This window comes from Bos taurus, chromosome 12 (assembly GCF_002263795.3).
Source record: "Bos taurus isolate L1 Dominette 01449 registration number 42190680 breed Hereford chromosome 12, ARS-UCD2.0, whole genome shotgun sequence".
NCBI lineage: Eukaryota > Metazoa > Chordata > Mammalia > Artiodactyla > Bovidae > Bos > Bos taurus.
The window spans coordinates 72,223,591-72,240,551 of record NC_037339.1 but is presented as its reverse complement, the minus strand read 5'-3'; the positions used below and the strand labels follow the sequence as shown (position 1 = coordinate 72,240,551).

Below are 16,961 nucleotides of genomic sequence, written 5' to 3'. Positions count from 1 at the left end.
GTTATCTCTAGGTTTGAGAATAGTTAACTTCAGGTGAAACCAGGTATCATTATGGCAACACAGTATTTTAAGAGAAACCTTTTGAATTTGTATAGAGAAGGAAAAAATATTGCTACTTTGTTTCCTCCTGGCACTTAAGAGAGAGAAAAATGTCTGACACTTGCAGGCTATTTCCTCCCTTTGGAGACCCCTGGCCTTCCTGCCTGTTACCCTCTCACAAACATATGAAAAGATGCTCGACATCATTCTTTATCAGAGAAATACAAATCAAAACCACAATGAGGTACCATTTCATGCCAGTCAGAATGGCTGCTATCCAAAAGGCTACAAGCAGTAAATGCTGGAGAGGGCATGGAGTAAAGGGAACGCTCTTACCCTGTTGGTGGGAATGCAAACTAGTATAGCCCCTATGGAGGACAGTGTGGAGATTCCTTAAAATACTGGAAATAGAACTGCCTTATGACCCAGAAATCCCACTACTGGGAATACACACCAAGGAAACAAAAATTGAAAGAGACACGTGTACCCCAATGTTCATCGCAGCACTGTTTATAATAGCCAGGACATGGAAGCAACCTAGATGTCCATTGGCAGAAGAATGGATAAGAAAGTTGTGGTACATATACACAATGGAATATTACTCAGCCATTAAAAAGAATACATTTGAATCAGTTCTAATGAGGTGGATGAAGCTGAAGCCTATTAGACAGAGTGAAGTAAGTCAGCAAGAAAAACGCCAATACAGTATATTAACACATATATATGGAATTTAGAAAGATGGTAACGATAACCCTGTATACGAGACAGCAAAAGAGACACTGATGTATAGAACAGTCTTATGGACTCTGTGGGAGAGGGAGAAGGTGAGAAGATTTGGGAGAATGGCATTGAGACATGTGGAATATCATGTATGAAACGAGATGCCAGTCCAGGTTCAATGCACGATACTGGATGCTTGGGGCTGGTGCACTGTGACGACCCAGAGGGATGGTATGGAGAGGGAGGAGGGAGGAGGGTTCAGGATGGGGAACACATGTATACCGGTGGTGGATTCATTTTGATATTTGGCAAAAATTAAAAAAAAAAATAATAAAAATATATAAAAAAAAAAAGAAAGATGGTAATGATAACCCTATATGTGAGACAGCAAAAGAGACACAGATGTATAGAACAGTCTTTGGACTCTGTGGGAGAGGGTGAGGGTGGGATGATTTGGGAGAATAGCATTGAAACATGTGTATTATCATATGTGAAATGAATCGTCAGTCCAGGTTCGATGCATGAGACAGGGTGCTCGGGGTTGGTGCACTGGGATGACCCAGAGGGATGGGATGGGGAGGGAGGTGGGACGGGGGTTCAGGAAGGGGAACACATGTACACCCGTGGTGGATTCATGTCAATTAATGGCAAAACCACTACAATATTGTGAAGTAATTAGCTTCCAATTAAATAAATTTATATTAAATAAATAAATAAATATGCTATTCTAAGGGAAAAAAAAGGAAAGTGATATATGAGAGTGAAAATGTTGGCTTAAAACTCAACATTCAGAAAACTAAGATCATGGCATCCAGTCCCATCACTTCATGGCAAATAGATGGGGAAACAAGGAAAACAGTGAGAGACTATTTTTTTGGCTCCAAAATCACCACAGATGGTGACCCCTTCCATGAAATTAAAAGATGCTTGCTTCTTGGAAGAAAAGCTATGAGCAAACTAGACACCATATTAAAAAGCAGAGACATTACTTTGCCAGCAATGGTCCATCTAGTCAAAGCTATGGTTTTTCCAGTAGTCATGTATGGATGTGAGAGTTGGACTATATAGAAAGCTGAGCACTGAAGAATTGATGATTTTGAACTGTAGTGTTGGAGAAGACTCTTGAGAGTCCCATGGGCTGCAAGGAGATCCAACCAGTGAATCCTTAAAAAAATCTATCCTGAATATTCATTGGAGAGACTGATGCTGAAGCTGAAGTTTCAAAACTTTGGCCACCTGATGTGAAGAACTGACTCATTAGAAAAGACCCTGATGGTGGGAAAAATTGAAGGTGAGAGGAGAAGGCAACGACAGAGGATGAAATAGTTGGATGGCAACACCGACTTGATTGAAATGAGTTTGAGTCAACTCCAGGAGTTGGTGATGGACAGGGAAGCCTTGTGTGCTACAGTCCATGGGGTCACAATGAGTTGGACACTTCCAAGTGACTGAACTGACTGATCACTTAGCAAAATTAATATTGATAACTAAAGCAAAATTTATGTAACAATTATGATTAACTTAAGTATTTTGCAACTGTTTATTACCAATTTAGCACTAGTGAGTCTTAGGTAAGATGAATCTAAAAAGAGGGAATATTCTGAAATTCACCAGCCCTTGCTGATGCTGCCACAAGATTTCCCCGATTCTTTTAAAAATCAGGACTCAGTTTCAACCCTCTGCCCACTGCCATTTGGTAGAATTTTTATTTGTCTTTAGATATCACCCTATTTGGTTTTTCTTTTTACCATGGATGCCAGCTTATTTCATGTGAATCTGTAATATATTAAACTTGGTTAGTTGCTAAGTTGTGTCTGACTCTTTTGTGACCACATGGACTGTAGCCTGCCATGCTCCTGAGTTCATAGGATTTCACAGGAAAGAATACTGGAGTGGGTTGCCATTTCCTCCTGCATGGGACATTCCAAGCCTAAGGATCAAACCCATGTCCTCTGCACTGGCAGGCAGATTTTTATCTACTGTACCATCAGGAAAGTCCCTAACAACATATCCTTTAAGAATATTGTTTTTATTTGTTAGTGAATTGTTTCTCTTAGAGTTCCTATCTGACTTATTTCTTGTGTCCTGTTCTTGCAGGAAGACTTTTAAATCGTTTCTCCAAGGACATATGGATGACTCACTGCCCCTGATATTTCAAGATTACATCCAGGTAACATACCAGTCCTGTCAGAGTTCTCACAGGAAGAGCAGAATGCCTGTTTCTCAAGGATTTTTCACAGGGACTGAGGGTGGGCCTTTCAGTCTGGCGATGTGTTCTGTCATCTTCAGTAAAGGCCATGTTTGTAAGAGAAATGTGTGGCTGTGATTGAGAGGCTGAGTTAACATGAGTAACACTGGTGCAGGAGTGCCTACACAGTCATATCAAGGTTGGTCTGAAGAAGTGACTTGCTTGGTCAGTGGTTCTCCCTCTGCCTTTTAGGTATCTGGCATGGATCCCTTTACTATGAGTGCATTTCATAATATAGAAATAATCACCTCTCATGGAAAGATAGCCTAGATGAACTAAATTATGCATTGTATTACCACAGAGGACTAATATTTACTGCATCATTTTATTTGGATAAGGCCAGGTGTGGTTACTTAAAAAGAAAAGATTGGTAAAAAATAAGGTGAAAATAATACTTTAACTAGGATAATGCTGTTGTTTAATCTCTAAGTCTTGTCTGACTATTTTGTGACCCCATAGACTGTAGCCTGCCAGGCTCCTCTGTCCATAGGATTTCCCAGGCAAGAGTACTGGACTGGGTAGCCATTTCCTTCTCTAGGGGATCTTCCTGACCCAGGGATTAAACCCACATCTCCTGCATTGTCAGGTAGATTCTTTACCACTGAGCCACCTGAGAAGCCCAATAAGGACAATAAAGAGCAGTTATTGAAGATACAAAGGCTTTAAGCCAGTAATTTGACTATGGGATCAAAGTTATCTCAGAAAATGTCTTGTTTGTTTTTGGTTTGCAGTTTTCTTTTCATTCGTTGATTGCTCTGTCTTAAGGTTTCTTAAGGGGAAAAAAAAGAAAAGAAATACTCACAGACATACCTTTTATTCAGCCTTTGTTTTGTCTGTGAACTTGAGGTTCCAAAAAATGTTGTTGGGTCGTCTCAATTCTCATCTCCTCATTCAGTATTGTTGCTTGTATGGGGTGTTTTATTCTGTTGTTTAATTCTATTTGTTTTTTGGTTATTAAGGCTGTGGGGAACTTTCGTTTTCTTCCCAAGTGTTAATTTTGGGAATGAAAGGAATTTATCAAAAGCTGCACGCAGAAATGCAGCAATGAACTTTGAAATGCAAACAGCCTATGAACAAAGGCTTCTTTAGCTTACCAATGAGAATTAACCTGAGATTCAGAGAACTTTAATTGCAAAAAAAGAAGAAGGAAAAAAAAAAACAAAAAACGATTTTTTTTCTTTTCTGCAAACTTGCTTTATAAATGTGCCCTGCTGGGATTAGCTGCTTAATTTATCCCCAGAAACAATCTTTCCCTAAAAACAGTGTCACATTTTGACAGTGATTATGAGTTACTTTGAAAAGATTTTGTGAACATTTCTGTTTCTTTGCTATGGTAAGCTAGCTCAAGGTTGGGTATCCACTGTGTGCTTAGCACATGGTTAGTTACCAGCCATAATCAGAATTCATCACATATTTTCACATGACATATGGAGGGACATGGTTTTTCCAGTGGTCATGTATGGATGTGAGAGTTGAACTGTGAAGAAAGCTGAGCGCCAAAGAATTGATGCTTTTGAACTGTGGTGTTGGAGAAGACTCTTGAGAGTCCCTTGGACTGCAAGGAGATCCAACCAGTCCATTCTGAAGGAGATCAGTCCTGGGTGTTCATTGGAAGTACTGATGCTAAAGCTGAAACTCCAATACTTTGGCCACCTTATGTGAAGAGCTGATTCATTGGAAAAGACCCTGATGCTGGGAGGGATTGGGGGCAGGAGGAGAAGGGGACGACAGAGGATGAGATGGCTGGATGGCATCACTGACTCAATGGACATGAGTTTGAGTAAACTCCGGGAGTTGGTGATGGACAGGGAGGTCTGGCGTGCTGCGATTCATGAGGTGGCAAAAGGTTGGACATGACCTAGCGACTAAACTGAACTGAACTGATGGAGGGACAGGGATAGATGCTACCTGATTTCAGTAGGAGACATTTTTATGAATGAGGAGAGAAAATTCTAGTCTCACTGATTTTCAGCCCTAGCTTTCCTATTATTTTACCTTTTTAGAGATTGATGTACCTTACACTAACTTTTGTGTGTGAAAGACTAGTTAGTGGTTGAGGTTTATTTTTTCCAGTTATCCTGGCCACATTTGTTAAAAAACTTTTTTGTATTGAACTGGCATTTTGATTATAAATCCTTTGAATCTATTTAATGAAGTCTGTGTCTGTATATTTTGTTCCACTAATCTATTTATTCTTATATCAATTCTGCAGTTTTGGTTATTGTGCATTTTCATAAAAGATGAAGTACATAGACTAAATCCTCTAACTTTGTACTCCTTTGTCAAGATTATTTCAATCATCCTGGATTCTTTTCTGTGTAAATTTTAGAAACCTTTCAATTTCTTTTTTCATAAAAGCAAATTGATAGTTTTATTAATATTTCCTTTTAACTGTAGATTATTTGAGGAATCTGAAAGTGAAAGTTTCTCAGTCATGTCCGACTCTTTGCAACCCATGGACTATATTCCAGGCCAGAATACTACAGTGGGTAGCCTTTCCCTTCTCCAGAAGATCTTCCCAACCCAGGGATCAAACCCAAGTCTCCCACATTGCAGGCGGATTCTTTACCAACTGAGCCACAAGGGAAGTTCAAGGATACTGGAGTGGGTAGTGGGTATCCACTGAAGTGGATCCCTTCTCCAGTGGATCTTCCCAACACAGGAATTGAACCAGGGTCTCCTGCATTGCAGGCAGATTTAAGGAATCTAAGTCTTAACAGTCTTGAGTCTGCAACTGTGAATATGGTATCTTTCTCCACTTATCTAGGTATTGTTTAATTTCATAAATGCTTTGTAATTTTTAATATCAACATCTTACACTTCTCTGATTAAATTTATTCATACATATTAGCTTTTTCACTGTGTTATTGGATTGTTTTTTTAATTAATTATTTTTGACTGTGCTGGGTCTTTGTTGCTATGCATGGGCTTTCTGTAGTTACTGTGCATGGGCTTCTCATTGTGGTAGTTTTTCTTATTGCAGAGCATGGGCTCTAGGGCACATGGTCTTCAGTAGCTGTAGTGTGCAGGTTCAGTAGTTGCAGTACTTTGGTTCTAAAGCATGGGCTCAGTAGTTGTGGCCATGGAGTTAGTTGCTGCTTGTTATGTGTACTCTTCCAGAACCAGGGACTGAATCCATGTGCCCTGCTTTGGCAGGTAGATTCTTATCCACTTGGACCACCAGGGAAGTTCTATTAGATTTTTTTTTTTAAATACTATTATTTAACTGCTTGTTGCTAGTCTGTAGAAATACAGTTGATTTATTTATGAATTCATTTTGCATTGCCTGGAGTTCATTACTTTTTTTTTTTAATTCTGTAGAATTTTGTACACATACAATCATGTCAGTGGTAAATAATGACAGTTTTGTTTCTTCATTTCCAGTATTTATGAGTTTTATTTGCTTTTCTTGACTTATTGTTGTGGCTAGACCTTCTAGTACAATGTTTAATAGAAGTAATTAAATAACACACTCTTGTATGCTTAGGGCAAAATCAGTATTTCTTCATTACAAATGATATTAACTACAGTTTTTAAGGTAGATACCTATTATCAGTTTGAAAGCATTTCCTTTAATTTCTTCATTGCTAAGAATTGTACTTATTTTTTTTAATGAAAAAAAGATGTTGAATTTGGACAAATACTTTTTCTACATCTCTTCAGATAATCATATGATTGTTTAACTCTTTTAATGTGAATTATAGTGACTGGTATTTGAAGGTTAAACTTGCATTCCTTGAATAATCTTTACTTGATCAAAATGTAACCTCATTTTATACATCATTAGCTTGTTAACATTTTGTCAAGAATTTTGGTATCTGTTGTTCATGAAGGATATTGGTCTGTAATTTGCTTTTCTTAAAATATTTTGTCAGCTTTTGGTGTCAGAATTATGCAGTACTCATGAGAAGACATGGGAAAAGTTTCCATTTTGTGGTGGTCACTTTAATGTGTCAACTTGACCAAACTACATTCCCCAGTTATTCATAAATGATCTGTATGTTGCTCTGTAGGTATTTTGTAGATGTGATTAAAGTCCATAATCAGTTAATTTTAAGTGTGATTATCCTGGATAGTTCCATGGACACAGTTCCATTAATTGAAATGCTCTAAGAGCTATGGCTTCCCTGAAGAAAATAAGAAATTCTTTCTGAGGATAACAGCATCCTGCCCAAGAATTCCAGCCTGTTCTTTGTAACAAGCCAGCCCTGAGGATTTTGGACTTGCCTAGCCAAGTCTGATTGTGGAGTATTATCTTTTTTTATATTATTATGTTCAACTCATTAGTATGTTGTATGGTAAATTTTCCCTTCTTTTTTTTTCTTTAATATTTCATGGTGATTTCAAAGAACCAGGCTTTGTGCTTATTGAGGTTTCTACTTAGAAGTTGTTGTCGTTTTTTTTTTTTAATTTCATTCAGGTCTACTTTTTTTCTTATTTCCATTCTTATATATGCTGGATTTTTAAATTATAAGATGAATCTGAATACCTTTGAATTTTAGCTTTTTAAAAAAAACTTTTATTCAAAAAATTTTAATTTTATTGGAGTACAGTTGATTTACAATGTTGTGTTAGTTTCAGGTGTACAGCAAAGTGATTCAATTATACATATATTCATTCTTATTTTAGACTCTTTTCTCGTATAGATTACCACAGAATATTAGTAGAGTTATCTGTGCTATTATTAAGCTATGCTTTGTAAAATTAGCAAATAAATGCATCCAGTCTTGAATTTTGTAATAAACTTGAATCCTGACCAATGGTAGAAAGGAAGCTACTGATCAATGAGATATACTGAACACGAAGGAGGAAGTGCACCATGTTTCCCTAATGCTTTCTGTTGTGCTGGTTAACAGACTATAAATTAACCCCCACCTTTAACTCTTCAGTGGAATTAGCTGTGACTCTCAGTTGTGAGCTGACTGAAGAATATACAGGTCCCAGAGTTGGTGTGGTTGTGAAAAGCTATAAGGCAGCCAAATGAGTGGTTAAGAGTGTGGTTAATGTATCCCAAAGAAAGGACAAGCTTAGAAAATCTTAGTCTTAAGGTTTGTATAGATCTCGTCATACAGATAAGACACCCCAATGTTTTATAATGTTCTGACTTAACAGAGTTAACCAAGGTGGGTGAGATCAAAGTAAACAGAGGTGATAAAACAAGGATCTTGGAACCAGAGCTGATCTCTGAATTTCTTGAGACATGAAGGATACCATATAAGCTTACATGCAGACCAAATACTGACTCTAGGTTCAGTTCAGTTCAGTCACTCAGTCGTGTCCAACTCTTTGCAAGCCCATGAATTGCAGCACGCCAGGCCTCCCTGTCCATCACAAACTCTCGGAGTTCACTCAAACTCATGTCCATCAAGTCAGTGATGCCATCCAGCCATCTCATCCTTTGTTGTTCCCTTCTCCTCCTGCCCCCAATCCCTCCCAGCATCAGAGTCTTTTCCAATGAGTAAACACTTTGCATGAGCTGGCCAAAGTATTGGAGTTTCAGCCTTAGCATCAGTCCTTCTAATGAACACCCAGGACCGATCTCCTTTAGAATGCACTGGTTGGATCTCCTTGCAGTCCAGGGGACCTTCAAGAGTCTTCACCACAGTTAAAAAGCATCAATTCTTTGGTGCTCAGCTTTCTTCACAGTCCAACTCTCACATCCATACATGACCACTGGAAAAGCCATAGCCTTCTCTAGATGGACTTTTGTTGGCAAAGTAATATCTCTGCTTTTGAATATGCTATCTAGGTTGGTCATAACTTTCCTTCCAAGGAGTAAGTGTCTTTTAATTTCATGGCTGCAGTCACCATCTGTAGCGATTTTGGAGCCCAAAAAAATAAAGTCTGCCACTGTTTCCACTGTTTCCCCATCTATTTCCCATGAAGTGATGGAACCAGAGGCCATGATCTTAGTTTTCTGAATGTTGAGCTTTAACCCAACTTTTTCACTCTCCTTTTTCACTTTCATCAAGAAGCTTTTTAGTTCCTCTTCACTTTCTGCCATAAGGGTGGTGTCATCTGCATATCTGAGGTTAATGATATTTCTCCCAGCAATCTTGATTCCAGCCTGTGCTTCTTCCAGCCCAGTGTTTCTCATGATGTCCTCTGCATATAAGTTAAATAAGCAGGGTGACAATATACAGCCTTGATGTATTCCTTGTCCTATTTGGAACCAGTCTGTTGTTCCATGTCCAGTTCCAACTGTTGCTTCCTGACCTGCATATAGGTTTCTCAAGAGGCAGGTCAGGTGGTCTTATATTCCCATCTCTTTCAAAATTTTCCACAGTTTATTGTGATCCACACAGTCAAAGGCTCTGATTGTTATGATTAAGAGCTTACCTTTAAAAGCCTTCAATGTTTTCTTTTGCTTCTGTTCATCCTGCAATTGAAGGGTAATGGGTATCTTTGGATAGGAATTACATTGTATTTCTTAATCCTTTCAGAATTTCAGTAGTCTGTTCAGAGTTTTATTGCCTCCACAAGAATCTTGCTTAGCCAGCAGCACAATCTATGTGATAGTCATTTCACTGACAAGTTATTATCTTTTATAATCTCTCCTACATCCACATCCATAAACTACTGACTAAAACTAGTCATCCTCTTGCCTCTTAACTCACAAGAAAATCTTGTCTCACAAGGAAATGGATGATTTGTACTTACCACAACTTGAAACAGACTTCTTAAGAGTCAAATTGCAGAATGAAAATCTCAGAAATTCTTTTGAGGTGTTAGTAGTCTCAATGATCCTGATTCTGTTTTTTAATTCAGTTCAGTTCAGTCTCTCAGTCATGTCCAACACATTGCAACCCCATGAACCTCAGCACTCCAGGCCTCACTGTCCATCACCAACTCTCAGAGTTTACCCAAACTCTTGTGCATTGAGGCAGTGATGCCATCCAGCCATCTCATCCTCTGTCCTCGCCTTCTGTTCCCACCCTCAATCTTTCCCACCATCAGGGTCTTTTCAAATGAGTCAGCTCTTTGCATCAGGAGGCCAAAGTATTGGAGGTTCAGCTTCAACAATAGACCTTCCAATGAACACCCAGGACTGATCTCCTTTAGGATGGACTGGTTGGATCTCCTTGCAGTCCAAGAGACTATCAAAAGTCTTCTCCAACACCACAGTTCAAAAGCATCAATTCTTCAGTTCTCAGCTTCTTTATAGTCCAAATCTCACATCCATACATGACTACTGGAAAAACCATAGCCTTGACTAGATGGACATTTGTTGGCAATGTAATTTCTCTGCTTTTTAATATGCTGTCTAGGTTGGTCAAAACTTTTCTTCCAAGGAGTAAGTGTTGTTTTATTTCATGGCTGCAATCACTATCTGAAATGATTTTAGGGCCCGCAAAAATACAGTATGCCACTCTTTCCACTGTTTCTCCATCTATTCGTCATGAAGTGATGGGACCAGATGCCATGATCTTAGTTTTCTGAATGTTGAGCTTTAAGCCAACTTTTTCACTCTCCTCATTCACTTTCATCAACAGCCTCTTTAGCTCTTCTTCACTTTCTGCAATAAGGGTGGTGTCATCTTCATATCTGAGGTTATTGATATTTCTCCCAGCCATCTTGATTCCAGCTTGTGCTTCATCCAGCCCAGAGTTTCTCCTGATGTACTCTGCATATAAGTTAAATAAGCAGGGTGACAATATATAGTCTTTTCCTATTTGGAACCAGTCTGTTGTTCCATGTCCAGTTCTAACTGTTGCTTCCTGACCTGCATACAGATTTCTCAGGAGGCAGGTCAGCTGGTCTGGTATTCCCAATTACTGAAGAATTTTCCACAGTTTACTGTGAGCCATACAGTCAAAGGCTTTGGCATAGTCAATAAAGCAGTAATAGATGTTTTCCTGAAACTATCTTGCTTTTTCAATGACCCAGCAGATTTTGGCAATTTAATCTTTGGTTCCTCTGCCTTTTCTAAAACCAGCTTGAACATCTGGAAGTTCACGGTTCACATATTGCTGAAGCCTGGCTTGCAGAATTTTGAGCATTACTTTACAAGCATGTGAGATGAGTGCAATTGTGTGGTAGTTTGAGCATTCTTTGGCATTGCTTTTCTTTGGGATTGGAATGAAAACTGACCTTTTCCAGTCCTGTGGCCACTGCTGAGTTTTCCAGATTTACTGGCATATTGAGTGCAGCACTTTCACAGCATCATCTTTCAGGATTTGAAACAGCTCAACTCGAATCCCATCAGCTCCACTAGCTTTGTTCATAGTGATGCTTCCTAAGGCCCACTTGACTTCACATTCCAGGATGTCTGGCTCTAGGTAAGTGATCACACCATTGTGATTATCTGGGTCATGAAGATCTTTTTTGTACAGTTCTTCTGTGTATTATTGCCACCTCTTCTTAATATCTTCTGCTTCTGTTAGGTCCATACCATTTCTGTCCTTTATTGAGCCCATCTTTGCATGAAATGTTCCTTTCATATCTCTAATTTTCTTGAAGAGATCCCTAGTCTTTCCCATTCTGTTGTTTTCCTCTATTTCTTTGCACTGACCACCGAGGAAGGCTTTCTTATCTCTCCTTGCTATTCTTTGGAACTCTAGATTCAAATGGGTATGTCTTTCCTTTTCTCCTTTGCTTTTGGCTTCTTGTCTTTTCACAGCTATTTGTAAGGCCTCCTCAGACTACCATTTTGCATTTCTTTTTCTTCCGGATGGTCCTGATCCCTGTCTCCTGTACAATGTCATGAACTGTTCATAGTTCATAGTTCATAGTTCATCAGGCACTCTGTCTATTAGATCTAGTCCCTTAAATCTATTTCTCACTTCCACTGTATAATCATAAGGGAATTGATTTATGTCATACCTGAATTGTCTAGTGGTTTTCCCTGCTTCCTTTAATTTCAGCCTGAATTTGGCAATAAGGAGTTCATGATCTGAGCCACAGTCAGCTCCCGGTCTTGTTTTTGCTGACTGTATAGAGCTTCTCCATCTTTGGATGCAAAGAATATAATCAGTTTGATTTTGGTGTTGACACTCTGATGATGTCTATGTGTGGTGTCTTCTCTTGTGTTGTTGGAAGAGGGTGTTTGCTATGATCAGTGTGTTCTCTTAGCAAAACTCTATTAGCCTTTGCCCTGCTTCATTCTGTCCTCCAAGGCCAAATTTGCCTGTTACTCCAGGTGTTTCTTGACTTCCTACTTTTGCATTCCAGTCCCCTATAATGAAAAGGACATCTTTTTTGGGTGTTAGTTCTAGAAGGTCTTGTAGGTCTTCATATAACCATTCAATTTCAGCTTCTTCAGCATTACTGATTGGGACATATAGTTGGATTACTTGATATTGAATGGTTTGCCTTGGAAATGAACAGAGATCATTGTGTCATTTTTTAGATTGCACCCAAGTACTGCATTTCAGACTCTTTTGTTGACTATGATGGCTACTCAATTTCTTCCAAGGGATTCTTGCCCACAGTAGTAGATATAATTTTCATCTGAGTTAAATTCACCCATTCTAGTCCATTTTACTTCACTGATCCTAAAATGTCTACATTCACTCTTGCCATCTCCTGTTTGATCATTTTTCATTTGTCTTGATTCATAGACCTAACATTCCAGGTTCCTATGCAATATTCATCTTTACAGCATTGCAGCTTGCTTCTATCACCAGTCACATCCACAACTGGGTGTTATTTTTGCTTTAGCTCTGTCTCTTCATTCTTTCTGGAGTTATTTCTCCACTGATCTCCAGTAGCATATTGGGCACCTTCCCACCTGGTGAGTTCAACTTTCAGTGTCCTTTTTGCCTTTTAATACTGATCATGGGGTTCTCCAGGCAAGAATACTGCAGTGATTTGCCATTCCCTTCTCCAGTGGAACATATTTTGTCAGAACTCTCCACCATGACCTGCCCGTCTTGGGTGGCCCTACAGAACATGGCTCATAGTTTCATTAAGTTAGATAAGGCTGTCATCCTTGTGATTAGATTGGTTAGTTTTCTGTGATTGTGGGTTTCAGTCTGTCTGCCCTCTGATGGAGAAGGATAAGAGGCTTATGGAAGCTTCCTGATGGGATAGTATGACTGAGGGGATACTGGGTCTTGTTCTGATGGGTGGGGCCATGCTCAATAAATCTGTAATCCAATTTTCTGTCAATGGGTTGAGCTGTTTCCCTCCCTGCTATTTCCCTGGGGCAAAACTATGGTGGAGGTAATGAAGATAATAGTGACTTCCCTCAAAAGGTCCCATGCATATACTGCTACAGTCCATGCGCCGAACCCTGCAGCAGGCCACCACCGACCCACACTTTTCTCTGGAGACTCTCAGACACCCACAGGAAAGTCTGGGACAGTGTTCTGTGGGGTCACTGTTCCTTTCTCCTGGGTCCTTGTGCACAAGGTTCTGTTGTGCCCTCCAAGAGTCTATTTCCCAGTCCTGTGTAAGTTCTGGCAGCTCTATAGTGGGGTTAATGGCGACCTCCCACAAGAGGATTTATGCCATACCAAGGCAATGGCAACCCACTCCAGTACTCTCGCCTGGAAAATCCCATGGACGAAGGAGCTTGGTGGGCTGCAGTCCATGGGGTCGCTAAGAGTGGGACACGACTGAGCGACTTCACTCTCACTTTTCACTTTCCTGCATTGGAGAGGAAATGGCAACCCACTCCAGTGTTCTTGCCTGGAGAATCCCAGGGGCGGGGGAGCCTCATGGGCTGACGTCTATGGGGTCACACAGAGTTGGACACGACTGAAGTGACTTAGCAGCAGCAACACCCAGAACCCCTGTCCCTGCCAGGGGATGACTGCCAACCTGTACCTCCACAGGAGACACTCAAACACAGTTCTTTCTCAGTCTCTGTGAGGTCCCTGGGTCCTGGTGCTCACAAGGTTTGTTTCAGCCCTCTGAGCATCTCTGGCGGGAATGCGGTTTAATTCTAAGCGTGAATTCACCCCTCCTACCATCCTTTGCCCTTGAATGTGGGGGTATCTCCTCACAGCTGCTCCAGTGCCTACTGGGGTTTCTCTGACCTTGGATGTGGGTATCTCCATATGGCTGGTCCAGTGAAGTGTAGCTGCTACTCCTGACCTTGGACATGGGATATCTATTCACAGCTGCTCCAGCCCCTTGCAGCCCATGTACGAATGGAGTGAGCCAAAGTATGGATATTTATTTGCATAAAATAAGGAGAATATATATTTTACTGCTGTTTATAGAAAACGTTCTTTGGCACACACTTCAAACAGACTATCAGGAACAAAATCCCTTGGAATTAAGTTTAAAGTTACATGTAGGTAGATACCTAGGAATTCCTATAGAACTGTAAGCAGTTTGGAAATTAAATGCCAAGGAGGCAAACAGATCCTTGTATTTATTTTAAACTGTGCTTGAGAAAGGACTATGTTAAAGTCTGCAGTATTAGTATACAGTGTTAACTCTATATGGAGAAACTTCCTGGTGAAATTTTAACATTTTTACCATCATCCAAATACACATGTTAATCTTTTAAACTACTCAGCCTAATTTTGTGTCCTTGGAGTTTATGTATTTTTTTAAATTAGATTTTTTGCGCCCCCGCCCCAAGTCATTTTGCTTTTTGGGATTAGAACTCATCTTTCTTATAAAGAAATATTTTTATTTTTTAAAGTACAGTTCTTAAACTGACACTTTAGTGTCTTCTATTAGTGAGCACTTTAAGAATCAGTCTGCTCTCTGAACTGAGCAGGCTGTTATTACCTAACTAGCTGGGAATCTAGAACTGGTCCCCTCATGAGAGAGACCAGATACGACCCCAAGAAACCCAACAAAATTAGAAAATGCAGACAGAAGGGAAAATATATAAAAGAGGAGTATATTTAGATATTAATTTTTTAAATGTGAATTTTACCTCTATATGTGATACAGTGTCAGGAAGAAATTAAAAGAACAGTCTTGAGGTCAAAATGAAAGAATTATCTGAATTTGGGCAAGTCAATAAACCTCTCTGAGCATCATTGCAAAGTTTCCCACTTTGTAAATGAAGAAGGTAATCCCTCCTACTTATATTGATGTGAGAATGAGATTAAATGAAGCCTGTGAAATACTTGAGACATGGGATTCCTGATAAGCCTTATGAAATGTCATCTGTTATTGGTATTTGGGTGTGTTTGGTAACCATCACTTCTTTGCTTGTTGGCCAGATTTAGAGAATTGTGGAACTTATGTGTAATGAGAAAACTTGTCATGGCCTCTAGCAATAAAGCAAGGTCTTATTTTTCAAAGTTTTTGGTTCGGGATGTTTTTAAATAAAACCATTAGCATTTCCACAAACATTGTTTGCTTTGCTTTTTTAAAAAAATATATATATACTTCATGTACAATTCATTTAGATGCCAGTGTGGCTTGTCATAAACAGCTGCTCATAGCACAGAATCCTTTCAGAGGATGAAAGGTGCTCATGAGACTTCCTCCCATAGGTGGTGGTGACCTGTTGTCTACCTTAGTCATCCTGATGTCCTAACCAGGCTACTTACCTGCACCAAGAATGCCAACCTGAAGTGGACACAGTTGAATTTCCTGAGATTCACAAGTTTACAAAATCTAGATTTTGTACTTCCATTGGTATCAATATGCCAATTCATGGTGCATAAAATACAAAATGTGAAATTGATCTTCTGTTGGACTATATTGAATAATCTGGTTTGGTTTTGTTGATTCAGAAGTCCACCACTCTCCCCCTTAGTTGCCCATAAATGCCCAGGAGTTTCAAAACAGTAAGTCTGAACCAATAAAAAGGACAACTGGAAAGAGAAAGAAGATATGGAATAAGAAAAGAAACATCTCAAAAATGTTACTTGCTGCCATATCCCTAAGGTTATCAATCTTTGGAAGGCCTAGAATTGAGTAGATAATACAGAGAGGACAAAAGTTGTAGTAGTCATGAAGTATACTGGTAATATTATTTTAAAATCATATCTTTAAACAAAATAGACCTCAGAAGCAATTTTCACTGTGACCAGAGAAAAACCACAATACCTTTGGTACATGTGATATCATTACCACATCTAGGCCTTGTGGTTCAGCTAGTAAAGAACCCAGCTGCAATGTGGGAGACCTGGATTTGATCCCTGGGTTGGGAAGATCCCCTGGAGAAGGGAAAGGCTACCCACTCCAGTATTCTGGCCTAGAGAATTCTATGGACTGTATAGTCCATGGGGTCACAAAGAGTCAGACACGACTGAGCGACCTTCACTAAACTAAACTAAAGGAAAAATAGCACCTGCTCTGATGTGTCCTTGGATAACGCTAAGCTGTTCTAGTGGTTAGAGTGAGTTGCCTCTTGGAGTCCAACTTCATGAGATTCTTAAGATTCTTTGGGCCCATAAGGCTTTGAATACCTTATCCCTCCTCCCCTGACTGCTGGCATCCAGAACACACTGAAGGGTGATAATGATGGAGTTAGAGTTTTTATTTGTTATGTATGAACTGGTTAGCACTTTATGTGAATTACCTCATTTAATTCCCACCACCATCCTTTTATGTTGTTGGTATATCCCAGTTTTTACTAAGATTGAGAGTGAGGTGTAGAGTCTTACTTTCTGTGTTTGTTCAAGAAGGTTAGCCCTAAATGCTGTCTCAGAACAATACTGGGCTAGTGGAATTTTCCCTTCAGATGTAGGTTGTCATTCTCTACAAACTAAATAATTTTTCTGAATTGTGAAAAATCACCATTTTCACACAAGTGTAAGATTTCATCTAAGAATTTTTTTATTTGTTCATGTGGATTCATAGACTTTGGATAGAATTTCCCAAATGGTGTGCTCCAAAGGGGAAATATATAAAAATAATTATTCTACTTATTTTGAGGGGCATCAGAACTTGGGTCACTTTCGGTCAGTATGGTATTTTCTATATACCCATTATTCTTTCTGTGCCTGTGTGACAGAAGTACAGAAACATTGCCCATAGTGATGTGGGCCATCAGATGGGCCTGAAATCCAATCAGTTGGGGGAAATTGTGTGT

General features: G+C 39.4%; 1 protein-coding gene across 1 annotated transcript in view; it reads left to right on the top strand.

Moving 5' to 3' along the window:
* Positions 1-16,961, top strand: part of LOC112449109 (ATP-binding cassette sub-family C member 4-like) — a 67,533-nt gene that overhangs the window by 24,580 nt on the left and 25,992 nt on the right. Inside the window, 2 exon segments of the mRNA XM_025000208.1 lie at positions 2,857-2,877; positions 2,880-2,929. Coding sequence (XP_024855976.1) covers positions 2,857-2,877; positions 2,880-2,929 — 71 coding nt within the window.